We start from the raw sequence: 20,714 nt of genomic DNA on the forward strand, positions 1-20,714 counted from the left end.
TTCAAACAATTAATGCTAGCAAATGTGGCAACAGCCTCTAATCAACAAAAAACCTTACTCCCTTTTCTTAAATTTTAAGTTAAAATTTAAAATCATTTTTTAAAACATGTTGACAAATTTATTCTAATTTTTGTTCGGTATTACTAGATATGAGATCCATAAACTTATTCGATAAAAGAATATTTATCTTAATTTTTTATTAAAAAGAAAGCAAATAAAATAAAAATTTAATAAATTAAAAATATTTACATGCTTTGACCCAACTGACAACGACATTCGCCGCCATAACTTCCTTTGAAATGGAGATAGTCCGATACCAATACCATAACACAGAATTCATTATCCTTTTAACAAACGAAGCATCTCAGATTTGAATGAAAAAGAATTCAGAGAAAGAAAGACACCAATATTTCAGATCATTAGCCGGTAGTGTGCCAAAGTTGTCTGGAAATCATCGAGCTTCAAATCCACCACCTTGTTCCAGGTCCTCTATTTTCCCTCATTTTCACAAGCTTCTCTCACTTCTCGATTATGAGTTTTGGCTCATCCTCATTATCTCTCTATCTCTGCCTTCTCATCAGACTTTTCCTCACTTTTCTCTTCCCCTCTAATTACTCCCCTCCTCGTCTTCCCATCATCGGTTCTTCTCTTTCTGCGCAAACCATTCTCAGAACTTGAACCCATTTTTCAAAATTTTCATGCCACATATGGTTCCATCGTCACTTTCCCAGTTGGTTCTCGTTCTGCTATATTCATAGCTGATCGATCTCTCGCCCACCAAGCTCTCATTTAAAACGGTGCCGTCTTCTCTGACCGCCCCAAGTCCTGGCCACCAGCAAGATCTTCAATAGTAACCAGCATAACATCAGCTCTGGTTTCTACGGCCCCACATGGCACCTACTCCGTGGCAACCTCTCTCACAAGCTTTTAATCTGACCCGAATCAAATCCTTCTCGAGTACTCGTAGCTGGGTTTTGAACACACTTCTGAATCGCCTCAAATCTGACTTAGAATTATCAAGCAAATCCGTCACGGTCATTGACCATCTTCGACGTGCTATGATCTGTTTGCAGGTGTCCATGTGCATCGGTGAAGGATTAGATGACAAGCATCTTATGGAGATAGAACATGTTCAACATCGTTTAACGTTGAAATTGCACGAGCTCAATAAGCTTAATTTCTGGCCGAGTCTCACTCGTACTTTTTTTCGCAAGCGTTGAGAAGAACTACATCGAATTCGAAAGGAACAGGAGGATGTGTTGATTCCACTAAAAAGAGCGAGAAAGATAGCAAAGAAGAAAAGTTGAACAAAGCCAAGGAGTACAACAACAACAACAACAACAACAAGCCTTTATCCCACTAGGTGGGGTCGGCTACATGGATTGCAAGACGCTCTATCATTTATTAAGCTTTTAGAAATATTATTAATTAAGAGATCACGTTTAACAACTTCCAAGAGTGTTCTCTTAGGCCTTCCTCTACCTCTCTTAATCGGACTCAAAGTTATATGTTCCACTCTTCTCACTGGTGCCTCCCTTGGTCTTCTTTGTACATGCCCAAACCATCTCAACCGATTTTCTATCATTTTTTCCTCAATAGGTGCCACCCTCACTTTTTCATGTATGTGCTCATTTTGAATTTTATCTTTACGTGTATGTCCGCATATCCATCGTAACATTCTCATCTCTGCTATTCCAACTTTATGCTCTTGCTGTCCCGTTAAAGCCCAGCATTCACTACTATATAACATTGCTGGTCTGATAGCAGTACGATAAAACTTTTCTTTAAGTTTATTAAGCACCTTACGGTCACAAATAACTTCTTTAGCTTTTCTCCAATTAAACCACCCAGCTTGAATTCTATGTGAAATATCTCCACTGATTTCGCCATCATTTTGAATAATGGCTCCCAAATATTTAAACTTTTCCACTTGAGGTATAATTTGATCTCCCAATTTCACTTCCAAATTATTTTCGAATAGTCCTTTACCAAATTTACAATATAAATATTCCGTCTTACTTCTACTCAGACGAAAACCTTTCGACTCCAATGTCCTCCTCCATAACTCAAGTTTGCAATTAACCTCTTCTCTTGTCTTTGCTATAAGAACTATATCATCCGCAAAGAGCATACATTTCGGGATTTCCTCTTGAATATGTTCCGTCAAAACATTTAAAATCAAGTTGAACAAATAAGGACTCAGAGATGATCCCTGATGTAGTCCAATCTTTATAGGAAAATCCTTTGTTTGACCACTAGGCGTTCTTATACTAGTTTTTACCCCCTCATACATATCTTGTATGGCTTTAATATAAGCAATCCGTACTCCCTTTTTTTCTAACGCTTTTCAAAGCACTTCTCTTGGTATACGGTCATAAGCTTTTTCCAAATCAATAAAAACCATGTGTAGATCTTTATCTTTACAATGATACTTTTCCATTAATCCCCTTAGTAGATAAATCGCCTCTGTAGTTGATCTACCTGGCATAAAACCAAATTGATTCTTAGAAATACTTGTCTCCAATCTCAACCTGTGCTCAATTACTTTCTCCCACAATTTCATTGTGTGGCTCATGAGTTTAATCCCTCTATAGTTAGTACAATTCTGAATATCTCCTTTATTTTTATAAATAGGAATTAATGTACTTCTCCTCCACTCATCAGGCATTTTCTTGGACTGTAAAATCACATTAAATAACTTAGTTAACCATCTCACCCCTTCTTCACCTAAACATTTCCACGCTTCGATAGATATACAATCAGGTCCGTTAGCTTTATCATTTGCCATTTTCTTAAGAGCTTCCTTTACCTCCTTATCACGTATTTTTCGATAGAATGACAAATTTTGTTCTCCTTCACCAGTTACTAAATCCTCCAAGTTACTAGATGAATTCTCTCCATCATTGAAAAGTTTAGAAAAATAAGTCTCCCATCTATTTTTAATTTCATCATCTGTAACTAAAATTCTTCCCTCTTCATCCTTAATACACCTTACCTGTTCTAGATCTCTTGATTTTCTTTCCCTACTCTTGGCAATCTTATAAATATTTTGCTCTCCTTCCTTCGTCTCAAGGTTCTTATAAAATTCTTCAAAAGCTTTGGAACGAGTTTCACCCACAGCTCTCTTAGTTTCCTTCAAAAGCCAAGGAGGACAATGACAAAAAAGATGAATATATAGTTTCATAGGTGGATAAACGATTTGCAAATGCCAGAGGAGAAACGAAAGCTTAATGAAGATGAACTCGTTTCAATATGTTCTGAAATATTGATTGCAGGAAGTGATACAACAGCAACAGCATCACAATGGATCTTGGCAAATTTTGTGAAGTACCCAAAATCCAGCAAAAGCTTGCGGAGGAGATAAGAGATGTGGTGGGTGAAAGAGATGAAACAAAAGTTAAAGAGGATGATTTGATCAATTTGCCATATCTGAAAGCTGTAGTTTTGGAGGGACTAAGGCGTCATTCACCTGGACATTTTGTGTTGCCACATGCAGTATCAGAGGAAGCGGTTTTCAATGATTATCTGGTGCCTAAGAATGGGACTATAAACTTCATGGTGGCGATTGGGTTGATTACAGAGGTATGGGAAGATCCAATGGAGTTCAATCTAGAGAGGTATGATTCTTGAGGCGTGAGAAAAATGGAGGCGAAGCATTTGATATTACAGGAAGGAAAGAGATTAAAATGATGCCATTTGGGGTAGGGAGAAGAATGTGTCCAGGATATAATTTGGCAATGCTTCATCTGGAGTACTTTGTCTTCGTGGTGAATCTGGTTTGGAATTTTAAGTAGAAGGCTGCAACTGATAATGTTGATTTGTCTGAGAAACAAGAATTTGTCGTGGTTATGAAGAATCCATTACAGGTCTATTTATCTCCAAGGTTTTTGACCCATAATGCCAGGAACAATGAATCTTTGCGGGAATCTGCTCTTGTAATCATGCATGGCAAGCTATTTAACACTGCTATAAAAAAAATTAAATAAAAACAGTTTATATAATGCCATTTATTAAATGAGTAGATGTAAAAACATTTTATAAACACAAGCAAGAATTTAAAAAATTATTATTAAACGGTTATACAAAAAACCATTTTATAATAAAATAAATACATAACCGTTTAATATTTGTCTTATTTTCACGAGCTCTGACCCCAACGGAATATCAAACGGTTTTGGGTAGGGAACCATTTAGTATTTTACCAAATGGTTTCATTTGCAGAACCATTTTAACAGTTCTGTTAAAGGAATCCCTTAGTATTTGATTTTAAAAAACCTCTTGGCTCCCTCTCCTAACCCAAATCTAAAACATTCAGCTCAAAAAAAAAAAAAAAAACCAAAGACTCACCTTGCTTGAAACTCCCAAACCCACTATTTTCAGCCATTCCTTGCCTTCCTCCGCCAAAAAAGGGTCATGGGTCAGTCACTGTTGTGGTCACCATTTGCGTTGGTGGTGGTTCTCTCATTGCGACTCGTCTTGCGTGTGTTTTGACAGTGGGTTTTAGTTGTTTCTTCAGTGTCGTTTACTCGTTGGTGTGCTCCCCTCTCTTTCTCCATTGGCTGTCATTCCACTACTGTTTCGTTTCTATCCCATTTCTTCCTCATTTTTGGCTGTGTTTTGCTTGTCGACAATTATATATAAAAGATTATGAGAATTTTATTTCAATTTAGATTAATGAGTGACTGAATGTAGATGAAATGGTTACTCTGTAGCCTTTCTATTACTATGAAATTGTTGTGGCATTTTTGTTCCAAGCATTCTGAGATATTTGTTCTTAAATTGTTAATTGTGTTTAAATTTAATTCGATTGGAATTGCTCTATGTAAATTGTTGTTAGTTTAATGTTGAATTTGTGAAAAGAGGACACTAAATTTGGGAATTGCCTAATTTTATGCTGCCATGCCACAGAATTTTTTTTTTTCAAAATTTAGTTTTTTGAATTTAAGTTGAATAGAATTCCTCTATGTGAATGTTTTCCCAAAAATCACTTTTTTTTTCAAAATTTAATTATTTATGCTATACTTCCTAATTATAATCATTGCCATAGCGGACAATGGATATTATTTATGATCAATCCAACTATTGGAAGAATATGGTACATTGACCCTATTTGTTGTGGCAATAATTGCCGCATATAGTGAAGATGATTAATTAGTAAGCTGACTAAATTTTAGGATTCTCAACAATATTCTGTATGAATATTTCTCATATCAAGTTTTTTATTACACATTAAGCCCATTGTCATGTACAGCATCAAGGTTGATCAATCAACAATTCTAACAATTAATAAGGGGCAGCGATCACTTTGATACAGTGACATCATAAACAATTGTCAAGATATATGCATTTATTATTAATTATGTTAACAGTTACAAGGTCATATTATATCATTAATTGATAAGATTTTTTATTCATTATGGGATTATAGTGCCTAGAACAACCAGACAAAGCCAGAAATTGTGGATATATTGTCATGAAATACATGAAAGACATAATTCAACACATTCCTGTTGGGACTCTTTAAACAGTATATATGTTGTCAATCTTCTCATCATTATATTATTTTTATTAATTAATATGACTTTAATTTATTTTGTCGTTTTTGCATATAGTATTATGAGGACACATATTACGACACATTTATTGGGACTTAAATAGAAGAAGTCCTTGAATAGCTATTACATAATATTTTTCAAGTGTGGTTTAGTTATGAGTATGACCACCAGCAGCGATAGTAAGGCAATTGATCTTATAAATATACATTTAAGTGTGTATTATGTTGTCAGTTTGCCAAAAGTTCGTTTGCTAAAAATTCATTTGACAAAAGTTAGTGAAATGAAAGTCGGTTGTTGTGACGAAAATTGTGTTTAAATACATTTTTTTTAAAAATTAATTTAGTAAATTGAAAGTTATTTAGGTTAATGATAATTTGTGCTTTTGAATATACAATAACCATAAATGACATTAATTTATGATGATTTTTAATTTTGTTATACAAATATAATATATTAAAAATATTTTAACAATGTGAAAAAATTAAAATAATATAAAATTTAATACATTAAATATTAAAAATAAAAAATATGAAGTTTAATATGTTAAAAGAATTATATAATAAATGGTTTAACATTTATTAATATTCAACATTCACTATTGGATGAAGGTGCACTAACGACACAGGGAGGGAGAGAAGTTTGATTGAAGGAATGATAGACAATGTTGAGAGGAGTAGATATGAAAGAGAATATGAGGACTGTGAATCAAACTCATGCGAATAAAGCAACCAAAAAAAATCAAGAATAGCATGGTCAATTAAAAAGGTGGGTACAAATTTATTCATATCATTAAATTCTAAACTCATATCTGATGTTTGAAATCCAACTCAAAATAGAGTTTTAAAATTCACTTTCATACCTCATTTCAATTCACATTTCAAAAATTATTTTGTTCAATTAAAATTTCCTAAACAACTATTGACATCTGAAAAGTTCAATAGTACTTTCCAAATGTCAAAAGCTGTTCATGCAAATGTACGCCCTAAAATTGGCATAGATTATATAAGTATACTTGTTTAAGTTTTGGGATTTAGAGCCTTATATTTGCTACTAATTGATTTAACTTAAGCAATTTCAAATTATAAATAGCTTTTGTTTAGGAATTCATGATATATATTTCATATATCTAATTTGTGGTGGCCTTTGAAATTTTGTTTTCAGGGTACATATTTTGTGTTGGAATCTACTTTTGTAATGTAAAATGTAGAGGGTTAAAAAAATTGATCATAATATTAAATGATTATGTGAGAAAACCATGTAATATTATGACAAAAATAACAGTGCATAAATATAAATAGCTGTCTCATTACAACCATTATATATATATATATATATATATATATATTAAATGGTTATTCTGTCACAACTGTTTAATATTGTTCTAATATTAAAGTGATTCCTAATTAGATATCTCTAAATCTCAAACTCAAATTAAACTATTTTTAGATAAAAATCATTTAACAAATCAAGAATATTAAATGGTTAATAACCATCGAATAGAGACTACAAGAATATTCAATGCCATATTATTTATGTTCACAATCGTTTAACATTAGTAAAAATAACTGTTTTATAAACTCATTTTCATAGTAGTGTAACATGAAAAAGAATACACTTTCATTTTGATAGATATACAGATTTGAAATGTTAGAAGAAAATTGCCCTTCCTTTGTGGGAAGTTTGCTTATAGAATGAGAAATTCTTGCACAATGCCGCACACTATGTCATTTATAATTTGTCCAATAAAAACATGCCATGTCAAATGATTGTTATTGTAAATTTATTTTGTCATTAATAATTATGGAGTGAAAAAAGATAAGAAAAGAAATTCTAAAAATAAAGTTATTAAAATAATAACACATGAGAGTTTATTTGATTGAATCAGTGTTAACATTGTATGTTTTTATTAAACAAATTATAAATGATATGATGTATCGAGTTTATGCAAGAATTTTTCTTATAGCATATGAGATTTGTAATACTTTAATTAATGTTTGGTTTGGGTTTTTGTTGCTTATAACAAATGTTTTAAAACCAAAACCAAATTTTTCTCCAAAAGAGAAACCAAAACCAATTAAAGGCTAAATATTATGTTTGGATATATAAGAATTTGTTCAAATGACTTTTTCTTTCAAAAACATTTTGACCAATGCAAGTTGCACAAAAAGAATTATTAATTTTTTTTTTTGTTGTATGTCAGCTGCCATGTTGTTTTCATTAATATGTATAATTTAAGTAATTAATCTGATATATTTAATATACTTGCATCTAATTAAATCAAAACATGTAAATTTTAATGTGTTAATAATATTAATAATAAAATTTATTATAAAATAAATAAATTATAAATGATACACATATCTTGATTTAATTAAAAATAAATATATTAAGTATATAAAGTTAAGTATATAAGTTTTCCTTTCACTAATTTCATATTAAATTTTTGTTGTCCAGATATAAGGAAAATGTGACTGCAAGAGGTTTGTAGTCAAAAAGCAAGAGATTTGTACCACTGAGCTATAGTTATCAACTTTAATTGATAGCTCTTCTTTTCACCGTATAGAATGTAGAACCTACAACTTCTTCTTCTTCTTCTTCTTCTTTTGAGTAAATTATTATTACTTCCCTTCTATTTACTAAAATTACAGGGACCTCCCTCCTGTTTCCAAAACATAACTTTAGTCTAATTTTTAACTTGTTTAGGAATATTCTATTAAATATTTTAAAATATTTAATTTTTTTCTTATAATCAATTATGTTGGAAAATTTACAATTACTAATTTGCTCTTATAATTGAATTGTATACTCTCTCCATCCAAATTTAATGAACTTTAAATGATCAATTATAATAATAATTAAATAATTTATTTTATTGTTATCATTTTAGTAAGTTGTGGAGGCCCACTCTTTGAAGCAATTAAAAAATTTTATGGTTGTCCAAAAATTATGAAACTTTGTAGATTTTATCCTTATATCATCCCTAAGAAACCTACAAAAAATCACATGAATCGGAGGTTTTTAGGTTCCTCAACTGAGATATTGTCATTTTACAAAAAACATGTATGTTCATTTTAGAGTGGAAAAAGCTTGTATTATTCTTTGAGAGTGATACCCTAGCCTCAAAGGGGGTTCCCCTATTTTTTTCATGGACCCTCAAGAATCCAACAAGCTATTGGTGCATTGTGCTATGTGCAATAAAAAGAATCAAGGTCCAAGCAAGCATAGGCAAACCCTAGGCAAGCACGTAACAAGTGTTGATAAAGTTTGTACAAATGTGCGCAAACCCCAAGCAAATTTGTAGCTAGTGTTGGCAAGGTTTGAGCAAGTGTTGGCAAGTGTTGGCAATATACAGCAAATGTTGGCAACATCAAAAAAACACGTGGCAAGTGTTAGTAAGGTTTAGAAAAGTGTTGGAAGTCCAATGTAAGATTGTTGGCAAGGTTCAGGCAAGTGTTGGTAACCTCAACCAAGCTTATAACAAGCATTAGCAACTCTAAATAAGCTCAGGGAAAGTTTTGGCAAATTCGAACAAACTTGTGGTGAGTGTTGGCAAGGTTCAGGGTTTACCTACATTTGCCTCAAAACTTGAGTCATTTTATCGTGCATCGCGCAACACACCAAGCACAAGCACAAGGTTCTTGAGGGTTCATGAAAAAATAGAGGGAGGGTTGCCTCCTCCTGAAAAGTAATATGGACTTTTTTTATTTTAACATGAATAGATATATTTTTTATGAAATGGCAACACTCTAATTGAAAGGACCTAAAAACCTTCAATTTATGCACCTTTTTGTAGGCTTCCTGGAGTTGATATGAGGACAAAATTTGTAAAGTCTCATAATTTTTGGACAACTATAAAATTTTCTAAAATTTTTTTATCGTTGCAAAAAGTATAGCCTCCACAAGCCGACAAAATGGTGACAATTTTATAAGGTCTTCGTACAGTAGATTAAACATAAATCATATTAAATAATTTAGCTCTTATCATATTAAATACCTATTTCATTGAGTTGCAAGTTTATAATATTAACTTAGCCAACCTATGTGTTTAATTTTTGAAAATTAATAATAAATAATTTTACATAACTAAAAGTAAAATATGAATAAAAATGTAAAAAAATGTATGAATTAATTTTTTTTGGTATTTTAAATAATTTTAAGGTAATACTTATGTTCAAAGACAAGGTATTTTGGTTCAATAAATATAACTTAATAGTCAATTAATAACAATTTCGTTGGCTGGAAATAAAATCTTTAAAGTAAAAGAGAGGTTTGTATTTCGTTATTATTGATTTTTGGAGAAATTTGCATTGGTTTTTAAAATAAAAAAAAGATATATGTAATTAAGATTAAATAGAAGGTAGATAAATGTAATTTACTCTTTTTTTTAGACGTGTAGGGTAATTAAGTTAAGAGGCACTTTGGCATTGTAAATACTCCCCCATTCAAAATATAAAATATTTTTTAAGAAGTTGAATGTTAAAAAATATAAGACATTTTTAATCTTTTGAAATGTAATCATTATTTTTTTTTAAAAAAAGTATCCCTATTAATAAATAATTTTATATTTATTGTAGAATGTTTAATAGAAATAAATATGAAAGATATTGTTTAGTTTGAAAGTAGATAACTACTTTATTTAGAGGTGAGATTTGATTAAAAATACCTTATATTTTTTAACAAAAAAAGTATTTATTCTCATATGAAATTGGGCAGGGTGTTAGATTATACTTTTTTTGGGTCTTATTTATGAGGCAGGAAAAGAATATTTTAAATATTTATTCTCATAAATTTTTTCTTTTATCTTTCATTAAATATTGTATAGAGAAAATATATTAGTGAAATGGTGTGTGTGAATAATAAGAATAAATTAAAAATTTATTAATCTTTTAAATAGAATTAATAAATTTTAGATTTGTTAATTTTAAAATTTAGGATAAATGATAATTAGAGACCTTATAAGACATGAATGACAATTACATATATAAAATTATTGAAATCTTAATAAAGGACTATAATCCTTACTTATAATTAAAAAAAATGTGAATACTTAATGGCAAAATCTACTAATGATATTTGGAACTATTTGTAATATCAATTAAAATTTATGAAAGTTAGTTGAGAATCTTAAACTTTTACTACTAATAAATATAGATAAATCACTTAAAAAATTTAGTAAATATACTTAGAATTATTTACAATGTTAATTAAAAATTTATAAGAGTTAATTATAAATTGCAAGCTAATTATTTATAATTTTTTCTTATAATATATAAAAAATTACTTAAAAATTTACTAAATATATTTAAAATTATTTGTAATATTGGTTGATAATTTATGAAATTCAGCTGTAAATGACAAGCTAATCATTTGTTATTTTTTACTATCATTTAGAAAATTAATAAAAATAGTTAAAAATCTTTGTAGCGTTAATTGAGAATTTGTTAAAGTTTATTATAATTGAGAATTATAAATTATTATAAAAAATAATTTATTGTAAGTAAAAATCATAATCTCTTATTAAAATTTTAGTAATTTAAAATTATAATTATTATTAATATTTTTATAAGTTCATAATTGCTGGTTTCCCTAAAATTTACCCTGCAATATCTGAACGATGTGCGATGAATGTGGTTGTGTGATAAATTCTTGGCCATGGACAATGTTTGGATTTGATTGTCAACGACAAGATGTGGAGCTTGGTTTCTTCGCTTGTGCATTTTACTTTTCTTTCACCGTGTCTTCATTGCAACATATTAGACAAGCCTATGTTTTTAAAGCCCATCAAATCGTCAGATTGAATCCATTTCCCCGATATTTCTCGCCCCGTTTGGTTCAATTCCACGCAATCCACTGCTCAATCATGGAGGCCTGGTTCGTCATCCTCGTCTCCCTCAGTCTCTGCCTTCTCATCAGAGCTCTCTTCAATCTTCTCCTTCCCTCTCATTCTCATCCTCTTCCTCCCGGTCCTCCCCATATTCCCATCATAGGCTCGCTTCTCTTTCTCCGTAAATCCTTCTCCGAACTTGAACCCGTTCTTAGCAATCTTCATGCTAAATACGGTCCCATCGTCACTCTACCTGTTGGTTCACGACCCGCCATTTTCATAGCCGATCGATCTCTCGCCCACCAAGCCCTTGTTCAGAACGGCGCCGTCTTCTCTACCCGCCCCAAGGCCCGTGCCACCTCCCAGATCATCAACAGTAATCAGCATAACATTAACTCTGCTTTCTACGGTCCCACGTGGCGCGTCCTCCGCCGCAACCTCACGTCCGAGATGCTTCATCCCTCCCGGATCAAATCCTTTTCGGGGATACGGAGGTGGGTTTTAGACGTGCTGCTTAATCGCCTCAAATCTGACTCAGAATTCGGCAATTCCATTACTGTAATTGACCATCTGCAATATGCTATGTTCTGCTTGCTGGTATCCATGTGTTTCGGTGAAGGTTTAGCTGACAAGCAAATCAGGGATATTGAAAAGGCTCAGCGTCGTTTACTCGTGAACTTCAGCAGGTTTAATTTCCTAAACTTCTGGCTAAGCGTCACTCGAATATTGTTCCGCAAGCGTTGGGAGCAATTGTTCCAAATTCGGAAGGAACAAGAAGATGTTTTGACTCCGCTTATCGGAGCGAGGAAGAGAGCCAAGGAAGAGAGGCTGATAAAAGCCATGGAGGGCAGTAAGCAAGATGAAGTTACAGTGCCATATGTGGATACTTTACTGGATTTGCAGTTGCCCGAGGAGAAGCGCGAGCTTGATGAATCTGAACTGGTCACCTTATGTTCTGAGTTTCTGAATGCAGGGACGGATACAACGGCTACCGCGTTGCAATGGATTTTGGCAAACTTGGTGAAGTATCCACATATCCAACAGAGGGTTGTGGATGAAATAAGAGATGTGATGGGTGAGAGAGAGGACAAGGAAGTGAAAGAGGAAGACTTGCAGAGACTTCCATATCTCAAGGCTGTGATTCTGGAAGGATTGAGGCGTCATCCGCCTGCACACTTTGTGCTGCCACATGCAGTGTCAGAGGATGTGGTTTTGAATGATTACTTGGTACCTAAAAATGGAATGATAAATTTTATGGTTGCGGAGATGGGATGGGATCCAAAGGTGTGGGAAAATCCAATGGAATTCACGCCGGAGAGGTTCCTGAACTATGAGAAAAATGGAGGTGAAGCATTTGATATTACAGGAAGTAAAGAGATCAGGATGATGCCATTTGGAGCAGGGAGAAGAATCTGTCCTGGTTATAGTCTGGCAATGCTCCACCTTGAATACTTTGTGGCCAATCTCATCTGGAATTTTGAGTGGAAGGCTTCAAATGGTGAGGTAGATTTGTCAGAGAAACAGGAATTCACCACGGTGATGAAATATCCATTTCAGGTCTATTTGTCTCCAAGGCTTTAGACACAGAAATAATATCAAATCCTCGCTCTATGCTCTTCTAATAATCATCCTTCTGATTATGTGACAAGGTTACTGTAAATGCCCCCAAAAATATTTGTTTTACGTCATGTTCAGTATCTATAATTCCATACGGCATATGAAATTTGTGTTTTCTTGCTGCTTTTAGCAGTTTCATTTAGCATAACTAAGATCAGTGGTTGATAACATCACAGTTCTTTGGTGCTTGTTCAATGAATTAGGACTCCTTCATTATATTATCATTTTGGCCATTATGTTTTGTAAAGAAACAAAACGATGTCTGATATATGCATATGAGACTTGTAATACTTTACTTTAACGCTAGAAGTTATAGGTCCATTATACTTATTAAGGATTTGCTTTTGTGTATTTCAATTGTCATGTTGAATATTGATTCTGTTTGGCATCTGCCGACTAGAAAATTAATTCATCACATGATTCAAAAACCACCAACTTTATCCACCGCAAGAGATAAAATGGCGATCTTAAAGCCACCGTTGTGTTTTTCTCTTGCTGCTTGTTGTTTTTGTCATATCAGACCAATCATGTTTGATTCTCAACCAGTACATCTTTTATATAACTAATTGCAGTGTTTCTTTAAGCCAACTGTTCAATTCTATTTTTCTTTTCTTTCTTGTTCTGTCATTATATTAAGGAATGAGGCTTGATGATATGGTAAATCTGAGAATGGAAATATTCCATGTATTTTCAATGTCTTAATACTGGTCCTCATGTTGTCCAAAGCTCTTTATGTGTGAATTTATTATTAATGGTTGCTTTAGGTGATTTCTGCATTTTAATCCGCCATGACAGAGTAAACAAGATTATGGATGGAATTTGCCAGTGTTACGTAGTTTATGTTACAAAGCTTGTATGTACAGCTAGTCAGAGACTATAGAGTTTGTGAAGTTAATCTTAGTGTATTTCTTCCTCTTGTATATAGTATATATAAACTCATGTGAAAATCAAATTAAGCCCGTTACATATATTATCTCATTATGTTATGTTACACCAGCTGCTTAACCTTCTAACAATGCATGGCTAAGGTTCTATGGGGAAGGGGAAATGGTTCTGAACTTGTGATGCACTTATATTTTTATGCATTTTCTTATGTATCTCTTATTTTATTATCAACATACTTTACACATCTTTCAAATCTTCTTTCTTTCTTTTTATTAAGAAAATAAGAAATACGCAATGAAATATACGTAAAAAAGCAAAAGTGCAACAAATCTATTCCCAAGTTTCTAAAGGCAAAGGATTCTGTTTGCATATATCACTGGCCTACTCACGGCTCTCTATTAACGTTATTGAGTGGAAGTGGCAGTGGATATCCTTATTTCAGACATGAATCTTAGGGAAAAAAAGTATATAAATCTCTCTGTTTTTTTTTTTTGAACCAGTGGAATTTTTTTTTTTTTAAGAAGTTGCCATGTTCTGAAAACGCTGGGAAAGAATATTGGGAAATTTTCAATGACAACCCTTGACCAGATTTAATTTTGGCCAGAAACTCTTAAAACTATGAATTTCATTTCACACCACACATGTGGGGGACTGCAATGAAATTGAAGGATTGACTAAAATGATTTTATTGTCTTTGACAAAGCATGATGTACAAACAACTTGTACAGGAAAATAAATAATTAATATATAAAAAATGAACAATTAACTTAGGTAAAATGTGCAACTTTCATCAACAGTGTAACACTATTATAAATATAAATAAATAAAGTTAGGTGCATAACAACTCATATAGAAAAAATGAACAATTAATGTATAAAAAATGAACAATTGATATAGGTAGAATAAAGGTTGCAAATTCAGCAGTGTTATGTTGTTAATAACAATTGTAAATTTTAGATACATTTTGTTTATTTTCTATACAATAATTAATTTTTTTTACATGAATTGTTTATGCGTCTATTTTTACCAGGATAATAAGGTCATTTTAATTAATTCTTTAATTTCATTTTAGTTCCTCACATATGCAGTGAAATTTTAAAATTTTAATTGTTTGGCTGAAATTAAGTTGGGTTCTCACTAAAATGTTTCCAAAAAATTCATTCGTTATGGCCAAATAAGGGAACAAAATTATTGGGGGAATGACTGTAAAAAGCTACCTAATTGCTCTAATGTCTCATGAAATATATGCAAAACTTTGAAGTCTCGTAGTCGTTTATTGTAAATAACTTCAGTTGTCCAATTACCAACTTGCCCATGAACTGGGAAACCAAGGCTGAAGCTCCCAACGGCTACTCCAATAATCGATGGCCCATTTTAAATCTCATTTGTCTTCTCCCGTTTGTAAACAGATGCGACTACTGCATGGTCGTGTATTCTTGCAAATGCAGGAAGTCCAGGGCTCGACACCAAACGGATTCGATCTCCCCAAAGACACTACGTTCATTCCACTCTCCGGGCGGGTGGTCAGACCGCTTTTATAATGGTTCGAATGCGACTGTTCTAGGGTAGCCCCTCTCCCCACGTTCGCTGAATTCATTCTCGACACCACAAGTGGCCAAGATTTTTAGGACGTCAGCCTCGGCTACAATCTCCCAATGATTATGGAAGGAAATGGCAGGTCAGGTGTCTGTGATTCCCCGAAGGATTGGAGGTAGTTGAACTGACATTACAGAGAGCACAAGAGCGTGGTCTATTAAATATATTCGATCATCTCTGTTCTCCCCTGCTTTTCTTAACAGAAACAGAGATTAGTTCTTAACAATAGAGTGGCATATTTTTCTTTTCTTCTTCTTCTTTTCTTTTCTTTTTTTTTTTTTTCATGTGGGACTTTACAAATGATGATATATTAAATTTCAGGATAGTAAGTTACAGCAGGAACTTTTTTTTAAAAAAAAAAAACTATTCTCGATCAGTCAGAGTCATCATCTCGCAGGTAATGCATGATTCCTCCTCCATATAACTTGGTAATGCACGAGGGATATAAGAACTTCGTTTCAAACATCGACATTGACCCATGCTTCTATATTTAGTAATAATGGTTGTGCTGCTAGAGCAAGTGACTCCAATATATGGAACTCTAATTGCTCCTCAAAAGGAGTTGCGGATGATGGTGGTTCCAAATGGCATATTAGAACTTGTTAGAAGGTGTCTTTCATAATTGTTGGACGGAGTTACTGGTAAAAAAAAAAAAAAACAAAGATTGTTGGACGGAGTTTGGGTGTAACAGTTTGAAACCCACTGTTCATAGTTTCTGAGTAATTAAATTACAACTGAAGTAGCCTCGGGTGAGCTTCAAATTAAGGCAAACAAGATTAATAGGAGAAGAAGGCATAGAAGATTTAAAATGGGTCATCTTCCCTGAGAGTTGGTGTGGAGTAATGGAGTTTCGTCTTCTTTTTCTTTTTTCCGGATGATGGGCACCTCGGTAATTAGACATAAAAAGTTATTTACAGTGAATGACTTTGGGACTTCAAGGGTATTTATATATTTTATCGGGTTTCAGAGTATTAAATAGCCTTTTGGGGGACTCTACAATAATTCTTTCAAAATTATTTATACGTATCTTCTCATGATAATCCAAAATTTCGGTGCTCTCACTCGTGTTGATTTTCCGTTTCAATCACAAGTTTTGCCCAATACTTTTTTTAATGTTAATAGTTATAGGTTTCAAATTTTTTATAACAAGTCATAAGTTCTGTTTGTGGTTTGAACGATAATATCAAGCGTGTCAAGATGTTGGATCTCAAATAGATAATAAAAAGCTCCCGAGTTTTCTTACCACAGTTCGCTCGGATGTAGAAAGATTTGTAAGCTTTGGTAGAATAAGTATGTAATTTTATTGAAGTATTTGAAAGTTACAGACAAAAAAACAAAGAACTGAAAGGGCTATAAATGTAAATTATGTGAGTTTTGATTGAGTGTTGACTGTTTTCTCTATTTTTTTCCTTCCTTTATATGTCTGATAGTAGAAGCCTTTCCTTTAAAACTTAGCACGTTCTATCGAAGATTCAGGAATCCTGCGAAACTCATGGCACGGTCTCTTTATCAGCCATTTTCACTGAATTACTTGGGCGTAGATTTCGACTTCATTTAAAATCGTCTCTTCCTGCTAACGATCTGATATTTAAAGCTGATGAAATTTCAATATATTATGTGTTGTGGTCTTAATGAGTTTTGGGGCCGTCTTTTTTGTTTATATTGAACTTGATATTTCAACTATTCAGCTTAACTAACATTGTAATCTAGTTGAGTGACGTTTTATATTTAACTCAAACAGGTTCATTTTACTAAATAATGAAAAAGATTAGATGACAATTAACAACCAAGTTAAGAAAATAGAAGATGTTAAACTTGGTTTATTGTTGAACTTATACTTGTTTAATATGCTTAATTAACGGCCAAATTCTTCCTCGTTATATTGTTTCCCATGCGTTGAAGAGAACTGTACTAAATTAGAAAAGGACAGGATGATGTGTAAAGCAAGCTTAATGAAGATAACTCATATTTTCAACGGAAATTAAGCATGATTAGATTTTCGTTGCCATACATAATTTTAATTTCAATCCATTTTCAACCCTTGTCATAACAGTATATACATCATCAATCATTTCAAGATTCATATGTTAATAATTTGGACCTGATACGTGGCTACACGGTTGTCTCATTATATATAAATCTTACTATCGACAAGATTTGGATGACACGTTCAAGATTTGGTGAGATTTTTGTGTTGAATTCAATCCATTTTATTTCACCTTTATATTTCTCCCAGCTTTTGCTCAGCTTCATCGCAGTGCTTGATTGTGGAGGCTTGGTTCATCGTCGTCGTCTCTTTCTCTCCCTGCCTTTCTTCGATCTTCTCTTTCCCCGTCACTCTCCTTCTCTCCCTCCTGGTCCCCTCCACATTCCCATCTTCGCTTCTCTTTCATTGGTGCTCAAATATTTTATATTTTTTTAGTCTTTTAAGTAAAGTTTTTTCAATTTCTTTTTTTCCTTCTTTTTAACATCTTATTTTTTTTTTTTTCTTTTAGTTTTTTTATTCTCAATCAAATGATTTATAATATTTTTTATATTAAATATATTTAGAGCAGTAAATTATATTAAAATAATTTAAATTATTTAATTTCTTTTATGTTTTAATATCTCGACCATGCCGCGCTAAGATCGATCATGACCGGTAATCCGCATATAGCATCAACTTGCTTTCTACGATCCCACGTCGCGCGTCCGCCGCAACCTGACGTCCAAGATGTTTCATCCCTCGGATCAAATCCTTGTCGGGGAATCCGGAAGTGGGGTTTAGGCGTGCTTCTCAAAACCTCAAAACTGACTCAGAATCTGGCAATTCCATTAAGGTCGTTACCATCTCCAATGTGACATGTTCTGCTTGCTAGTATCCATGGGTTTCGGTGAAGGTTTAGCTGACAAGCAAATGAAGGACATCGAATATGTTCGGCGACGAACAATGGTGAACTCCAACAGGTACAATAAATTCTAAATTGCTAGCCAATTGTCACTCGAAATATTATATTGTCACGCAAACGTTGGGACGAATTCCTCCACTATCGGAAGGAACATGATGTGTTGATTGCACTTATAGGAGTGAGAAAGAAAGCCAAGGTAGAGAGGTTGATAAAAGCCATAGTGTGCCTTGAGGAAGACGAAGTTACAGTGCAATATGCGGATACTTATGCTGGATTTGCAGTTGCCTGAGGAGAAGCGCGAGCTTGATGAATCTGAACATGTCATCTTATGTTCTGAATTTCTGAATGCAGGGACGGATACAACAGCTACCGCGCTGCAATGGATTTTGGCAAACAAAGGGTTGTGGATGAAATAAGAGATGTGATGGGTGAGAGAGAGGACAAGGAAGTGAAAGAGGAAGACTTGCAGAGACTTCCATATCTCAAGGCTGTGATTCTGGAAGGACTGAGGCGTCATCCACCTGCACACTTTCTGTTGCCACATGCAGTGTCAGAGGGCGTGTTTCTGAATAATTACTCGGTTCCTAGAAGTGGAATCATAAATTTTATGTTGCAGAGATGGGACGAGCTATCCAAATGTGTGGGAAGATACAATTGAATTCAAGCCAGAAAGGTTCTTGTGGTTTGAGAAGATTTATGGAGGTGAAGAATATAATTTGACATAACGGGAAGCAAGGAGATTAAGATGATGCCACTTGGGGGTGAGAGGAGAATCTATCCTGGTTATAATCTGGCATTGCTCCACCTTGAATACTTTGAGGCCAATCTCATTTGGAATTTTGAGTGGAAGGCTTAAAGTTCGAACAGTGATGTAGAATTTTCAGAGAAACAGGAGTTCACCACGGTGATGAAATCTCCATTGCAGGTCTATCTATCTCCTAGGCTCTAGGTGATGGAACATGAAATAATAATTGTTAATTGAGATATTATATTACGGTTATCTTTGAAAATATGATTATAATTAAGATTATGATTTATTTATCTTCAATAAATTAGAATAATTAGTATCCTATCACTATCTTTGGAATTTTAAATTAGATTTATGATTTGAATATAAATTTAAATATAAATTATTATTTTATTATTTTTATTTATTTATAAATAGAGCCAGAGTTTGTATTATTTTTTTTATGATTATTGTATTAAATTTTGAAAGTTTTGGCTTTTTCCATCTTTCTCTCTCTTCTCCTTCCCCTTTCCCTAGGTCTATAAAGTTCTGCAAATGCTCCACAGATGTATTTCCTACCTCAAAAGTTGATAATTAGGGTTGTCAAAACTAGCTGTCTCGATAAAGCTTAATTTTATTTTAGAATTTTATTTTAATCCACTCGACTCTAACTTTTAAAGTTGAAGTGCCAGTCCTCAATATAATTTTTTTATTTTTTAATTTAACATTTTAAAAAATATATTAAAAATTTTAAAAAATTATTACACATAACATTAAGTCTAGTATAATAAATTTAAGACAATACATACAATAATAAATTTAAGTCTAATCAAAAGTAGTAACATCATAAAATTAACATCAATAATAATTAAACTTTACTTACATCATCAATTAAATCTTGATGATTTTTATTAACATTCATGTTAATATAATTTAATCATTCTTCTTATGGAGCCTCATCAGTTATTATATGTAATATTTAGTTTCAAAGTATTTATTTTTTTATTAAATTTTAAAAACATATATAAAATGACTTATTTTAGTTTTTGATAGGCGTGGCTCTTAATTTTTTTTAGGCTTAACCCTAATTAACAACTTTACTTACCTCAAGTTCAGCATATGGCATATGAAATTTGTGCATTCGTGCTGCCATTGGCAGTTTTCATTCAGCAATAAGCATATATGAGATTATTAGCGCAGTAGATAATGTCACAGTTCTTCGTTCGTACCTCATCTTCAGCATCTATTTGGACACTTTTACAATTTTTTTTTCAGATCATGTGAAGAGAGTCAGAGCGTAGAATAGTTGTTCCCTAAGCCAACTCTTATGTTTGGATGTTGCAATTTCTTGGGATTTTGGCTAATATTAGCAAACATAGCAGTAATACAAAGGCTTCCTTGGGGGAACCCAATCGAGCCTCCTGTGGATGTTTACACTTTTTGCCCGCAACATTGGCACATGCATTACAGCTTCATGTATCTTTGAGGCTTCATCAGATACATGAACAACATGCCCTCTTTTAATTTTATTTATAAAAAAAAAATTAATTTTATTTATAGAACACTTACTAATTTTTAATATTTTTTAATATTTTTATCTTTATTAAATGTTTTGAATAAAA

At 32.7% G+C, this 20,714-nt stretch overlaps 2 protein-coding genes and 1 pseudogene across 4 annotated transcripts; all 3 read left to right on the forward strand.

The window, feature by feature from the left end:
- Positions 1-531: 531 nt before the first annotated feature.
- On the forward strand, positions 532-4,491 carry LOC129293101 (cytochrome P450 89A2-like; annotated as a pseudogene).
- Positions 4,492-11,320: 6,829 nt separating this feature from the next.
- Positions 11,321-13,286, forward strand: LOC129292092 (cytochrome P450 89A2-like). Its single transcript, XM_054929613.1, has one exon. It carries the CDS (start codon positions 11,416-11,418, stop codon positions 12,958-12,960), a length of 1,545 nt encoding a protein of 514 aa, XP_054785588.1. The 5' UTR covers positions 11,321-11,415; the 3' UTR covers positions 12,961-13,286.
- Positions 13,287-18,109: 4,823 nt separating this feature from the next.
- LOC129292207 (cytochrome P450 89A2-like) lies at positions 18,110-19,669 on the forward strand. 3 transcript variants are annotated; one of them, XR_008588879.1, is made up of 3 exons: positions 18,110-18,423; positions 18,717-19,290; positions 19,630-19,669. XR_008588879.1 is itself a non-coding variant. In XM_054929771.1 (2 exons), exons 1-2 carry the CDS (start codon positions 18,320-18,322, stop codon positions 19,021-19,023), a joined length of 411 nt encoding a protein of 136 aa, XP_054785746.1. In that variant the 5' UTR covers positions 18,110-18,319; the 3' UTR covers positions 19,024-19,354. The 3 variants fall into 3 exon arrangements, 1 of the variants encoding a protein (XP_054785746.1); XR_008588880.1 differs by lacking the exon at positions 19,630-19,669 and having other exon boundaries at positions 18,542-19,354; XM_054929771.1 differs by lacking the exon at positions 19,630-19,669 and having other exon boundaries at positions 18,717-19,354.
- The last annotated feature ends 1,045 nt before the right edge of the window (positions 19,670-20,714 follow it).

Source organism: Prosopis cineraria, unplaced genomic scaffold (assembly GCF_029017545.1).
Source record: "Prosopis cineraria cultivar Desert tree isolate PC_DT_omini unplaced genomic scaffold, ASM2901754v1 PC14, whole genome shotgun sequence".
NCBI classification, from domain to species: domain Eukaryota; kingdom Viridiplantae; phylum Streptophyta; class Magnoliopsida; order Fabales; family Fabaceae; genus Prosopis; species Prosopis cineraria.